At 33.1% G+C, this 15294-nt stretch overlaps 1 protein-coding gene across 1 annotated transcript; it reads right to left on the reverse strand.

Annotated features, from left to right (window-relative positions):
• Positions 1-1030: 1030 nt before the first annotated feature.
• LOC134691190 (cytochrome P450 2H1-like) lies at positions 1031-14753 on the reverse strand. The gene is made up of 8 exons (XM_063551516.1): positions 14191-14753; positions 13429-13654; positions 12559-12685; positions 6432-6582; positions 5646-5782; positions 3868-3964; positions 2244-2450; positions 1031-1838 (listed from the first exon to the last, which is right to left on the reverse strand). The coding sequence occupies exons 1-8, from the start codon at positions 14555-14557 to the stop codon at positions 1657-1659; spliced, it is 1494 nt and encodes a 497-aa protein (XP_063407586.1). The 5' UTR covers positions 14558-14753; the 3' UTR covers positions 1031-1656.
• Between the last annotated feature and the right edge of the window lie 541 nt (positions 14754-15294).

A 15294-nucleotide genomic window follows, 5' to 3' on the forward strand; every position in this document is an offset into this window, starting at 1 on the left:
ATAAAATGTAGATAGTAGACTGGATTTGTCTTTTAAGGTCCCGTTGCCATGCCGAGTCCAAGCTATTTCTCAAATTATGTAACATCAATGTGAGCAGTTCCCCGCAAAAAGAATTGATAAAACCATTAAATAAAGACTACAAAACGAATCACAAAAACGGGACAGGAGGATTTTGAAAATAAATAACTCAGCCTTGATAATCACAAAAATAAATGGTTTGTTCTGTGGTAGTTTGAAAATAAATAACCTGACTTGCAATGTATTGAAAATATATAACTCAGCAGGTCTATAGCTTATTGGGCCTTCAGTGGTTCCAAAACCCTTCAAAAAAAATTTTTTTGCTCCGCTCGGCGAAATTTGTTTGACATTACTTTTGAAAGAAGCTAGGTAAAACCAAACTAAATTAACTTAGTAAGTAAAATTAACTTTAATACTATACATTATGTATGCAATACATGTATATTGCTTGGGAATATAAATGATTCTTTTCGTTCAGAAAATTATAAAATACTTAATCTAATTATACCAATTGTCTCTTATAATATACTTATTACTATGAATGTGTGTTTCGTTTGTCCTGTCTCGCTATGTATTATCTTAAATTATTTGTATATATTGTCCTCTTGTGCACAAGTAAGTGTCTGAGGTTATGAATGAAATCTTGAATCTTAAAATTTCTGAAGGGGATAATGATCTACTAGTATTCTGATTAAATGGTACACAATGACTTGACTATACATGTATTAATGGTTTGCCTTTTTTAAAATGGTTACTTGGATAGAGAGTTGTCTCATTGGCACTCACACCACATCTTCCTATATCTAATTATTCATAATTAATACAACTAATTATTGACAACTTCTACAACAATAAAGAACACGACCTTAACAGATTTTGTTTCCGATAATCAAAGATTTGATTAAATTTTGTCACCAAGAGCATGTTTACAATTGTAAATCTCTAAGTCAAATAGTGCAATACTCATTCATATAAAATCGCGCAAAGAAATCTGTGAAACATAAAACAAAAGAAATGAAAATATTTATTTCAAGGAAGTACATAACAAATACACACTAGTAGTAAAAAGGTTTCTGAGAATATTCATACAAAAAAAATGAATCGAAACAATCACATGATTTTTTACTGTAATACGTCATGAACTGGAAACATAGAAAGGTCACGTAGGTTGTTCTTGTTTTTATTTTAAAAATAGTCCTTCCATGTGGGAATCAGTAAAATATTATTCTGTCGTTATCCCATTAAACTGAGCATAAATTATTTTTTGTCATCCAATGTTCCGTTTGCAAATTTGCGAATTATATTAGGTCAATAACTACAGGTTTTTTTTTAATGAAAAATAGGTTCCAGGCTTAGTAGTATTTCAAAACAAACAAGCGGGTATGCATGTGTAAACTTTTGAGTTTTATAAAAATGAATTCTTATCACGTGGATCACTGTTTACACCTTACTCGGGACAAGTCGGGAAAAATTGTTCTGAGTATTCTTTTTTTTTGATTGGCTAATTTGTTATCAGTATACTCGGCATTCATATATATTTTTGTGTTTCGGGAATTGCGGTACATTTTAAATTTATGGTTTAAACTACTAAATATTATGGAATATCACAGGAGTCAACAATGTAGTGAGGACTGACATTTATCTTGGTAGAAAACAGATCTGGAATGGTTGTGGTTGGTTTGTAGTTCCAGTCTGAATCCCAGTCATAGGTAATTCGTCGTTGTCGTCACCTTTCGTCAAATTGAATCTTTGTAAAATTGAAACGAAGAATAAAAGTAATTCTGATTCTGCAAGCTGTTTGCCGGGGCACAGGCGTGGACCTACAAAAGTATGATAAAAGTTGTGAATTTAAAATAATGAATATTTGCAGGGGAAACAACATTAACAGTACAGTGAGTGCAAAATAAAGTTCGCAAGACGTTGTTCTGGATGTCCAAAGTGTTATAAGGATCACGGTCTTAGTCTCATTATAATTCGACAGATGGGTAAACTCAATCTATTACAAAAAGGTGTGGTATTCATACCAATGCTTCATATCAACGTTTCAACAAAACAAATACGTATTTCAACAAACTGTCTCTATCATATCGAATAATTCAAACAATAATCATTTAAATTCATAACGATTCGAAGAATTGTGAATGAATTTATAAAAGATTAGTAATCATCAACCACTTAAATAATATTAGTATTTCATACAAGGACAGACAAAGCACGCGACATACCCATCGAAAAAGCAGAGAAGCCTTCCTTTTTAACAAAGTGTCCATCTTTATCAAGAAATCTCTCTGGTCGAAATTCTTCTGGTTTATCCCAAACAGATGGATCAAGATGAACAGACATCAAATGAGGGATGATGATTGTATCCCTTGGAATAATCTTTCCGTCGATTTCTACGTCCTCAATAGATACATGTGGTACTGCAAGAGGAGCTGAAATCAAACATAAGAACATATATAATAGTACACAAGGTTGGTTTTCATTGTCTTATGAACAAAATGCATAAACGAGACTATGTACATTGCAATGAAACAAAGTTGGAACTTTTGATGTAATAGCTTCCTTGTGAGTTGCTACCCTCTTTAAATGAAATCATGATAGGATATACAAGCCGGGAACATCGTATTAATTAAGCGATATATACTCCGTATGGAGGAACTGCTGGAATGTTGCTACATAGAAATAGAAAGTTCAGAAAATTAGTAAGCTGAAATCATATTTTTGTCGTAAAGTTTTGTGTTTTTTTACCAATCCTCATTGTCAATTTCTAGATGCAAGACGACAACTGAGGTAGACTTAATTGTATCTGTGGTATTTTTTATCTCTAGTTCGATGGGATAGATTCGTTCAACAGTCACCAAATTTTGTATCATTTAGTGAGAGAACATCATCGTATAGTGGAACGTAAATGTAAAGAATATTGCTAACTTCTTATCTGTCTTTCTCAGTCGTTCATGTATGAATTCAGCTTTATAATTATAAGGAAACAATAGGAAAGAAGAGGGTCATAATTGGTTTCCATTGGATTTCCTACAGCCTGTTGAAAAACACGTCCTCCACAAGTAACAAATATGTTGTCAATCAAGAAATCAAGCAACTTGATAATGTCAGTTTCAGATAATTTTATATTTGAATCAGAGTGATTATTTACAAAGTAGGAATAATCATTCCCCAAGGCTAGATACTTGTATCTACGTCGCCCTCCTTTTTATGAAACAAATCAATATCAACTCTTTCGATTTGTCTTTTAGTTTGGAAGGTGGAATACTTTTGTTTAAAGTGCAGAAAAGTCAAATGGTTTAATACTATTGCAAGATGAGAGAGTCTCGGATTTTATGTACTCTAAAAGATCTTTGATTTATTTTTAGTATCCACATCTGATTCACGACATCTCTAGAATAGGCAGTTTCACAATAACATTGACGGCCTGATTGTATTGCCGATTAAAAGTACCAATGGTTGATATTCTCTGTTCCTCGTGTAAGGTTGCCATTGCATTAACTAACTATCGGTTGATAGTCTCTGCACCTAGTGAACGGTTGCCTTAACAATTACCCTAACCAAATGATGATATTCTCCGTACCTCGTGTAATTAAATTAAGGTTTCCATGACATTACTTTACCAATGGTTAATTTTATTTTCTGTTCCTCTTGTTAGATATTACCGTGGCATTAACTAACCAATAATTGATATTCTCTTTTCCTCGCGTATGGTTGCCATGGCATTAACATGATTAATATATCAAAGGTTGTTATTCACTGTACTCTATGTAAGGGTACCATGGCATTTAAATACCAATAATTTATTTTCTCTGCTCTTTATGTAAGGTTATCATGGCATTAACTTACCAATGGTTGATATTCTCTGTACTTCTTGTAAAGTTGCCATGACGTATGGTATATTGTCTTTATCTTTCACGACAGGTTGTCTGTCTTCACCGATGACCTTTTAGAAAGATGGTTAGTTTATTGTTTTATTCTATGTCTAATTTAGGTTTCTAATACATGTACCCACAGGAGAATTTGGTATAACCAATAATTAATGTAACGCGTATTCTGATTGGCTGACTGTTTTTTTTCTATCAGCTCATAGCCATAATTTAGTCATGCTCATTGTTTTCCGTGATTTACTCCGGTCAAAAATCGAATTAAATTGTAAGGAATAACTGTTATAATGTTTCTGCTGTCTATTCGAAATAACATTAACTAGAGGCTTTAAATAGCCTGTGTCGCTCACCTTGGTCTATATGCATTTCAAACAAAGGACACAGATGGATTCATGACAAAATTGTATTTTGATGATGGTGATGTGTTTGTAGAGCTTACTATACCTAACATTCTTGCTGCTTACAATTATCTCTTTCTATACAAAAAAAACTGGGTCCAGTAGGAAATTCATGAAATGTGTAAAAACTGACGATAAAGGGCGATTACTCCTAAAGGGGTCAATTGAACATTTTTGTTATGTTGACTTAATTCTAACTCTTACTTTGCTGTACATTATTGCTGTTTACAGTTAACCTCTATCTATAATTATATTGAAGATAATAACCAAAGCTGCAAAATGTTCTTAACATTACCAATTCAGGGGTAGCAACCCAACAACAGGTTACCTGATCGGTCTGAAAATTTTAGGGTAGATAGATCTTGACTATATGAACAATTATATTTGCATCATTTTTCAGAGAATCCAATATCTTTCGTTAGATGAACCTGAAATTTGAGGACAAAATCGTCCCTTACCTGACCTAGCTACTCCTTTTGCCCAGAAGTTTCAGAGGAGAAGATTTTGGTATAAGTTAACGACGACGGACGCCAAGTGATGAGAAAAGCTCGCTTGGCCCTTTGGGCTAAAAATGTGGTCCACACTTTAAAATAACCGGCTACGCTGGTTATTCAGTGTGTTTCACATTTTTCATGTTATTTCTTTATAGACAGAAAAAATAAGATAGTCATTCCTTAATTATTTTCAATTGTGTACTTGAAGAACCTTTACCTCCGAAACATAAAAAAAATATGATACATAATAAACACACTATTAAATCTACAATATGTATAATCAAACATACGTGGGTGCTAGCCACTTATATTGATATTCATGTTTACAACGGGTTTCATGGCCGTCGGCAGTTTCGAATGTTATCCGACTGATTAATGATACGACAGTGAACCTCAATTTGACCATACTGGCCCTTTGAATATCGACCAATACCAACATGTATCGAATGGTTGTGTTGCACTGGGAATTTAGACTGAATCTCTGTCCTTTATCTGTTTGGCTCTGTCATACCCGTATGTTGCAAAAAAAAGAGGATCAGCCTAACAGGGAGTTTTGCTTCACAACTGAAATGGTACCGTTGTAAATTTTGCTGAAAAATTACGTATATTTCCTCTGAGTTCAGTATTTTTGTGATTTTACTTTTTTCAAGTATTGAAAATAACAATAACAATCAGATGACCAAAAAAAATCATATCATTCAAAGTTAAAGCTATTGCAAATGTACATTTTACTGAAAAAATTACCTAAAGGCTCCATAAAGTTCCATTATAGCAGCACGAAAACTCGATTTCTTTAAACATTTTGTTATGATAAACATGATAAATGGTACCATCTGTTGGACTTTTACCTCTAATATTTGATTTCGACATTTCTTCTGAACATCCGGGTATTTTATCATATACATCATACTCCACTGTAGTGTGACGGAGGTAGTGTCTGTACCAGCAATATACAGATCAGCTATAGTAATAAATAAACTCTCATCTACAAAACAAAATTTATGAAAAGAATCAATCAATATTATTGAACAGAGCATCTGTCTGATCTATTGGTAGTTTCATTATACACTGTAATAATAAGTATAACTATGACTATTCTGCAAAAAGCAATGTTTTCTACATTTGCAATTAAAACACTTATATGTATATATGCCTTTTCACTCACGGTCAATATTCATATCATATCAACAAGAACCGTTTAGAATTTTTATGCATAGATAAATTAAATAAAAAAAGCACTGCTATACAATTACAATAGCTTTTTTTGAAAGATTTGAAAATGTTGTTTTCATATAATGGTTTTTATACTTTATACTATATTTTCAACACTTGGAATATGTGTAATTTTTCAACAAAATTTACATAAGATGTTCAGTACCAGTTTTGTATAATCTACTATTTTGTATTCTTCTTTTAATCCTTTTCACCTTTCGTTCTTGTCCAGAAAAACGTCGTACGTATCGTTCCATTTCTCGAAAAAAAAATAACGTCATTGGAATTTAATATCAGTGCAGTACCTTTTAAACGTATGCAGTTGTTTGGAGGACAAAATACACACAACTAGTGTATAGTAATGATGTCGAATAGTTTTCTGTAAGACATTGTTATTTAGATAAAGTTAAAATTATATTTACCTGAAATTTTGCTGTCGGGTTTTTCTTCTTGTTCAAGGTAAACGTCCAAGAAATGCCGAATGTTATTAGCATCGAACGAACCTCTCACACTCTCTATCCGTGTAGCTATATATTTTTGAATCTTCCTTCTACCCTCCACAACTAATTTTGTCTGAAATAACAAAGTATGAAAATAAAATACACAATCAAGTGGAAGAAACCGGATGAATTGTATAGTTTGGCATAGACGAACATTATACAACCATTTTACTATCAGGTCTCATTGATTAAAATTCGTTCAGATCGATCATTTCTGCAACTTTATTCTTGAAGCTTACTCAATCTCGTGTTCCTTGGTGATCGGTATTTTTTTTACTATTTCACCTTTTACCAATATATCTTCCATGAAACCTTTGATAAACGCCTAACAATTTGATCAAGTTGACCGTCATAAAAAAGATTCCACGATATAGCGTACAAATGATATATAATCTTAAGCTTTAAAAGCTGTTCTTTTGATTTTCAGATGAAAATTTGGTAGTGTCAAAATAATCTTCCAATTCTGTTAAAGACATTGTCTTTTTACCTTATCAGTGAATTTCTTAAGCATTTTTGGGAACGTAATATATTAGAACTTATTTTAAATATAAAAGTAAAATGTATAATTGAAGTAATGCTCTGATATCAGCTTATAAATTAACACCAGTAGATAAAGGAAATGAATTATTTGATTATTTATGCCAATGCTAATTTTATATTTTATCGTTGAGACTAAAGTTGGTTATAAGTCCGGAACAATTCTGAATAATTACAATCAACTTTAGTCGTAAATATAAAAGCAGATTCGGTAGGCTTGCCAATAAGACTACTCTCCACAAGAGACCAATGATACAGAAATTACAGCTATAGGTCACCTTACGGCCTTCAAATGTACATATCACTTACAGCATAGTCAGCTATGAGAGGCCAAAATATCACGAAGTCAAACGATAAAATTAACGGTCTAATGAATGTAAAACAAATGTGTAACACAGCAACACACAACAACAACTAAATTGCAGGCTCCTGACTTGGGACTGGCATATACATATAAAAAGTTGCGGCGTTGGACATAGTAGCGGGATCCAAACCATCTTGTTGATATACGTCAAAGTTATAATTAAACCAGTATATTTTCATTATATATATATTATTATATTATGTAGTATAACGTAATCAGAGATCAATATTTTAATCAGATTGACCAGTATGCACCCGAGTAATAATCACACCAGTATACGTGTCACACATTTTTGGGGTACTAAATTTTATATTTCAACCTGTCTTATTATATTGACTTCTATTATGTACATTTCGTATGCAGCATACATATTTAATTTATTAAATACTAATGAGGGGGGACAGGGGGACCCTTCTCCCTTCTCCCACCCCTCTTCTCCTTTCTCCTACGCCTCTTCTTATTTATTTTTTTTAATTTACCCGAAAAAAGAGAGATATTTTATTTTTTCATATTTTATTTTATTTCCAACTTTTTCTCCTTTCTCCCAGCCTTCCTCTCCTTTCTCCTTTCTCCTACCCCTTTAAATTCTCCCTGTCTCCCTTACCCCTGTCCCCCCTCACTAATAATGATCCCACAATTCGCTATGAATTTACATGTGTACATTTGAACATGTAAGATAATAAATTTCTATTTAAGGAATGACTGTAATATTTTTCTGTCTATGAAGAAATAACTTAAAAAATTTGGTGCACACTGAATAACGCGCGTAGCGGGTTATTTAACAGAGTGCACCATATTTTTTATTTTCTTTCGAATAGACAGAAAAAATATTACAGTAATTAATCGGTATTGTCAAGAATTTCAATAACAGACTATTGTGCTCATAATAAAATTACGTCAGCCAATCAGAAGACGCGTTACATCCAAAATTAAATTATTTGTCAATACCCTTTTAACAGGTCAGGACCACTACCTTATATGGAAATGCATAAATTAGCATACTTATGTTCTCGCACATGTAATTGTTTATTTACATGTGACGCAATTTATTTTTACCTAGGTTTTTGACCAATCAACTAAATGAGTCACAATGCATGATGGACTACTACGTGTTTACAATCAACCAAGAACACGTGTTATTTACTGCAATACAACACATTTTTTCGTGAAAAGCGGGATTCACAATTTCGCTTAGTTTTTCATTTTGTGAATCTTCATTTATAGTTCGTGATATAAAGTATTACTTCCATGCTCAGATTAACGAAGAGTTGTATCTATGCGAAGAAAAAAGGATTTGAATTACCCGATATATAGCCATTAACATGTTTGATGATGGCACCCAGAGTTCATGTATTTGTCAAACAGACAGCAACGAAACAAAAGAAAAAGAACATAATAACCCACGAGACAAACTAACTGGTGTAAAATAAGCCGTCGATAACAGCCGGTGCTGATATTCACGAGTACAGCAATTTTCGTATAGATAATCAAAGGCAAATGTGTGATCCTTGAATTTTGTGTTCGTAAAAAAGGCGAAGAAATATTTACACACATGGCAGTGTTAACAAAATCTATAAGGATTTATTTCTGTCACATTGCAGTATATGGGACTTCCAAACTGTTCCCTTTGTTTTGAAGGTAGTGAAGTCAGCAATGTAGTTTCAGTTTGTTCGTTTTTTTAACAGGCTCGGACTTTTGCCAAACTGAATAAATCATTACATCTGATTTCTTATACCTGCAAAGTAAAACTTTGGTTGGCTTGCTTGCTTTGTTTGTATAGTTGTTTATAAAAGCTTTGAAAAATAAGATTGACATCTTTAAACAATTTATATGTAGGCATAGTTTAACTTGTATATTTTATATTTTGTACAATATACAAACAAAGCAAGCAAGCTAACCAAAGTTTTGCTCTACATGCATTAGGAAATAAGCTGTAATGATGTTATCCATACATGTATGTATGTGCGACAAGACGGAAAATTTGGTATGTTTTGTGAAAATTGCAGCGTTGGATCTATAATAAAAAAAGAAGATGTGGTATGAATGCCAATGAGACAGCTGTCCACAAGAGACCAAAATGACATAGAAATTAACATTTATAGATCACCGTACGGCCTTCAGCAATGAGCAAAGCACATACCGCATAGTCAGCTATAAAAGGCGCCGATACGACAATGTAAAACATTTCAATCGAGAAAACTCACGGCCTTAATTATATTAAAACAAAATGAACGAAAAATAAATATGTAACTCATAAACAAACGGCAACCACTGAAATATAGGCTCCTATACAATATAATTTTTTTTATTGGACAGATTTCTTCTACTTTTATATATTTAATTGGGCCTGTTGGTTTTTTTTTTATTGTTTTACACAAGTCAGTTTGGGGTCATTTAAAGCTTACTTTTTGGCATTGAACCTATGACTGCTTACTTTACTGAATTATGTCTTTGTTGAAAAAATGTCTCATTTGGCACTCATACCTCATCTTCTTTTTTTCTATATACAAAGCACGTTTTAGAAAAAAAAATCATAGGTAATATGGCACCCACTATGATCCAGAGACTTTTAATATTGGAGATATTTTACATATGTCAACAGGACAGCAGCCGAACGATAAAAAATCTCTGAGGTATATTTTGTGATAAAATTAGCAACAAACGGAGATTATCGATGGATGATATGTATACCGTACCCGCTCCATGAGGGCGGGGTTCCGGGGGGATTGATCCCCTTTTTTTGGACGATCAGTGCATTTGGATGGGAACTTGTAGTACGAACCCCCTCCCCTTTTGTCCAGGGTTAGGTCCCCCTTTTTAAATGGCTGGATCCGCCCCTGCCGCTTTCATAACACTTATTTTTAGCATACTGAATATTATAATGTTCTTACTTTTAGTTCAGGTCCAAATAATTTTTTACACATTCAGTAAAGAAAGAAGTGATTCAATGAAAGTTTTCGTGTTTTTCTAGGCAGAAATTATTTTGGAATGACATTATACCGGTTTAAAAGAGCTCATATGATTTTCTTACTGGACAGTGGTCACTTCATTGGATATTTCACTGTTTCATGTCGTGAAATTAATGCTGGTTTAATTCATAACAATGCACAAAGCCGATTCAACTACTTTTGCAAGGCGAAAAAGAAAGTCGAATCGTGAAGCCAGTATACAATATTTTTTTAATCTGAGCATGCAAATTGAAGATTACGTTATATATTTTACATTAAATATATTTGCAGAATAAAAACATTGGTAATGAGAGTCCCAGACAATATATTAGTTGACTGTTTTCCCACTAATTCCACGTGTTTCAAGTAGTAGTTTACTCGTAGTAGCCCACAATGCATTGTAGTTAATTGAGTCGATTGGTCAGTTTTTTCAAGGCCGTATTGGCCTTGTGTTTTGGAAATTACTATGCAAATATATTCTGACGTCAGAAAATCTAGAGTTCTCGACCTGTTTAAACTCTAAGCTAATGTAAATATTTTACAAGTTCGTTATGCAACTTTGTATTAGGTCATATCAAATACACACATAATTCAATGATTAATGGATTGGTCACCTATCCGGTAATTCTCTTTGATAAATTAAATCACTTTATTATATAATTTCTGTTTACAACATGACCCCAACAAACTGTGTTGTTATAGCAACTTTATTTGGTATTTAAAGAAAGATAAATTTATATTCAGGGACTCTGTTTGGATATGCCAACGAGAGCACATGAACTGCGTTCGGATTTTCTATCACACTCATATATATATTTACGTGTTTCTCGTTTCTCGTTTTGTTTATATAGATTAGACCGTTGGTTTTCCCGTTTGAATGGTTTTACACTAGTAATTTTGGGGCCCTTTATAGCTTGTTGTTCGGTGTGAGCCAAGGCTCCGTGTTGAAGGCCGAACTTTAACCTATAATGGTTTAATTTTTAAATTGTTATTTGGATGGAGAGTTGTCTCATTGGCACTCACACCACATATATCTATACTGAGTACCGTATAGCGGGTTATTTTCGCGGGTGTAAAATTTTGCGATTTTCATTCAACAAGGTATACGAAATATTTTGGCGGTTATTATTTTGGCGGATAAAAACTTGTATGCATACCTTTGTATGTACACCTTTAATTTGGCGGAACTTATTTTGGCGATATTGTTCTATCCGCGAAAATAAGCGAAAATTTGCACCCCGCGAAAATAACCCGCTATACGGTATCTATATATTGTTTTTTTGGTAAAAATAACTAATTTATTACACTGATATTTTGTATTTGAATAAAGAGCTAGTACCCTGCAATCCCACTCGAAGCCGTTCTGGCAATGTTTATCTGGAAAAGTACAAAAGCTTTCTTCAAATACGCCCGAGTAATAATTACACCAGTATACGTCCGAGTAATTATTAAACCTGAATATGCCCGAGTAATAATTACACCAGTATACGCCAGAGTAATAATTACACCAGTATACGCCCGAGTAATTATTACACCTGAATATGCCCGAGTAATAATTACACCAGTATACGCCAGAGTAATAATTACACCAGTATACGCCCGAGCAATTATTACACCTGAATATGCCCGAGTAATAATTACACCAGTATACACCCGAGTAATAATTACACCAGTTATACGCCAGTCTGGGCAGAGTTACAATAACACCCCAGTAATAATTACACCAGTATTCGCCAGAGTAATAATTACATCAGTATACGTCCGAGTAACAGTTACACCAGTATACGTAAGAGTAATATTTATACCAGTATACACACGAGTAATAGTAACACCGGTATACGCCAGTGTAATAATTACAATAGTATACGCCCCATAATTGTTTTCAAAAGTGAACGCTAAAAATTACTACACTAGTATACAGTCGTTCGAAAAAAGTGGGTTCCCAAGAAATGTCTAAAGGTTTTTTCGTTATCTTGACCATTATTTTGGTGAGGTTCGTTTTCATTATGTAATGTGTTAAACTTTTACGTTAGGTATCACTTAATTAATAGAACATTTGGCTTTCTAAGTGCTGTAACATTGAAACCACAAAAGTAATGTAAAAGAAACTAGATAAGTCCATCAAGTTTCATCAGTAAATTCCAGGATTCAATTGATGTCCCGATAATATTTATGGTACACCACTAGTTTGTAGACCTACCTTGTTGAATGGATTTATTTTGTCCAGAATTGGAAAACAATTTTCTAGTCTAAAGGCAGCTGCATATTTAAATAAAGTTGCAATATTCCCTAAAAGGTTGTTGAAATCTGGATCATCGAAGTCAAACCTAAACAATACAAATTAAAATAATTATCTATAGAATATGACTTGGTACATAAAAACAATTCTAATGCAACAACGTTTGTAACGTTTATTTTGATTGGATAACGTCACTTTCTTACATGGCATCAATTGACAATTGATGCTATGGGACGTACGCGCAAGCGCAGACGGCATATGACAGATTTTTAAAAAATGTTTTAACGTTGTTTTCTGTCAGTTTCATTAGAATGGAGATAACAATATTGTATTTTAAGCTCCGACGGCATCAATTTGGGATTTGATGGTCGCAAATACCCGTTTACTGTCTCCGCAAACGCGTCGCCAGTAAACTTAATTTGCGACCATCAAATCCCCAATTGATGCCGTCGGAGCTTAAAATACAATACAGTTATCTCCTAAAAGTAATCTGGTCAGACAGATGACAAAAAAAATATTCTAAATCCATATTATGTCCAGTGTTGAATCTTAAGAAAAATATTGATAGCTTCGAAAATCAATAGAAAATGTAATTTGTCTTTGCGGAAATAACTTTTGTGACTAAGAACATTCACCATTATAACCCCTCCCCCATGAAGCTGGTTGCTCCCTAACATGCTTTATTGAAGTACAAAGGATAAGCAGGCCAATCATAATTAAGTATTTGCAGATTATGCGCTCATCAGATTGAACGAATGCAGAACTGAGCAAATGTTTATTGAAAATTAATATAGATTATTTTTAAAATAGATAGTAGATATGCCAAGTTACCGTGAACCGAATATAATGCTTGAAATGATATTGGAGGTTGCTTTCGGGAACATTTTACTACAATCTGTTGGTTTCTTTTCTTGTTTTGAGAAGAGTTCCATCAGTAAGCCGACCTCGTCTTGTATCTTTTCTTCAATGGATTGTTTTCCGACACCGAAGTCTTTTAATGCCACCATAGTAAATCGCCGAATATCAACCCATTCTTGGCCATTGCTAAAGATTAGACCTGTATACAAGACAAAATTATAAAAAACAAAAATAAAATTAAGAATGGAAATGGGGAATGTGAAAAAGAGACAACAACCCGACTATAGAACAGACAACAGCAGAAGGTCACCAATAAGTCTTCTATGCACCTGCAGCAGTTGAATTCCCCCCCCCCCCCCAAAAAAAAAAATTGATTTAAGTTTGCTATCCTACATTGATCTTTTGATGTCGTCCCTTTAAAGAGGCTTATTTAATATATAAATAGATATAACATGTAGAAGGAAAAGGTAGAACGATGACATCATAATACAGTACTTTAATCTTTTGACCGTGAATAAAAATAAATATTTACAATGATTAGATATTGCTGCACTTGTTATAGTTATCAAAAAATTATTATAGAGCAAAAAAAAGAGTAAGAAAAGAAATGTTAAATACTTGAAGTCTATACAAAAAAGTAAAAAAACAATCTGCAATTTCGATAGATGCATTTTGTTGTTGTTTATACCGAATTGACACACTATTGTGACATCTGGTGAACTCTTGATCTCTTACCTGTTTTATTTGGGAAGAGTGTTTTAAGGAAGTGAAGTATATGTCTGGGTCTGAATTTTGTCTTGTTGCCATTGTCAACCAACACTTGATGCACATTTTTGTATCCATAAACGAGAACAATAGGTAATATACCGAGCTTGAGATAAACTAAATCTCCATACTTCTTTTGCATCTGCAAAAATGTTTCACTTGCGTTCTTAGTCCCTATTATTGACGGCATATTTCCTATTATCGGCCATGGTGTTGGGCCAGGAATGTTCGTTCGCACTCGAACCACATTGTCCCAAATAAGGTAAGCTAATAAAAGTGTTATAAAAAATGTCAAGATTGTAAAAACATCTACTGAGTGAAGAATAGTTCCGATCATATTAGACACTCGATTATCTATTTTCGTAAGTTGTTGTTTATCTCCTTACGTATCTGATGTTAAAGCTCCATTGAATGCTGGATATATTGTTTGGTATGTATTCCACCTTACTTCTGTTATCGTGATTGGGCAACCATGTAGGGTTGACCTTCATATTTGACACTACTTTATTCGACTTTACATATGTATTACATGTAGTAGTTATCGATGGTGTTCATTTACTGACCATGACCTCAGAGCTGTATAAGATATGTTCTGCAGTGGAGTAGAAAAGTTTAGGTCGGGCATGCAAACTTTTGAAAGCAACACAAATTTTTTTTCTATAGTCTTATCATAATATGTAATAGGCAAGCAAATTAAGTATAGACAATCCGTGTCCTGTTTCATTTTGTATTACCAATATTCATTTTTGGCCAAATAATAAAGCCGTAAACTATTGTGATCAATGGGAAAAGTTTACCACTAAAACCAATGATTCATTCTCTTCCACATCTTAGAATAAAACTAAAAATATATCCTTTAACAGACTCAAACTTGACGTATAGTATAAATAATGATAAAAAAAGAAACGTTTCTACAAACAAAATACTTTACGTATGCACAAAACAAAGAAGATTATGCAAAAACTTTGACAATACATTCATTTGTTTACATAAATAAGGCCGTTTATTTAGTTCCAAAATGAATTTACCCAGATTGTAAATGAGGCATATATAAGCACCACCATTATACTTTGA

Source organism: Mytilus trossulus, chromosome 11 (assembly GCF_036588685.1).
Source record: "Mytilus trossulus isolate FHL-02 chromosome 11, PNRI_Mtr1.1.1.hap1, whole genome shotgun sequence".
Lineage (NCBI taxonomy): Eukaryota > Metazoa > Mollusca > Bivalvia > Mytilida > Mytilidae > Mytilus > Mytilus trossulus.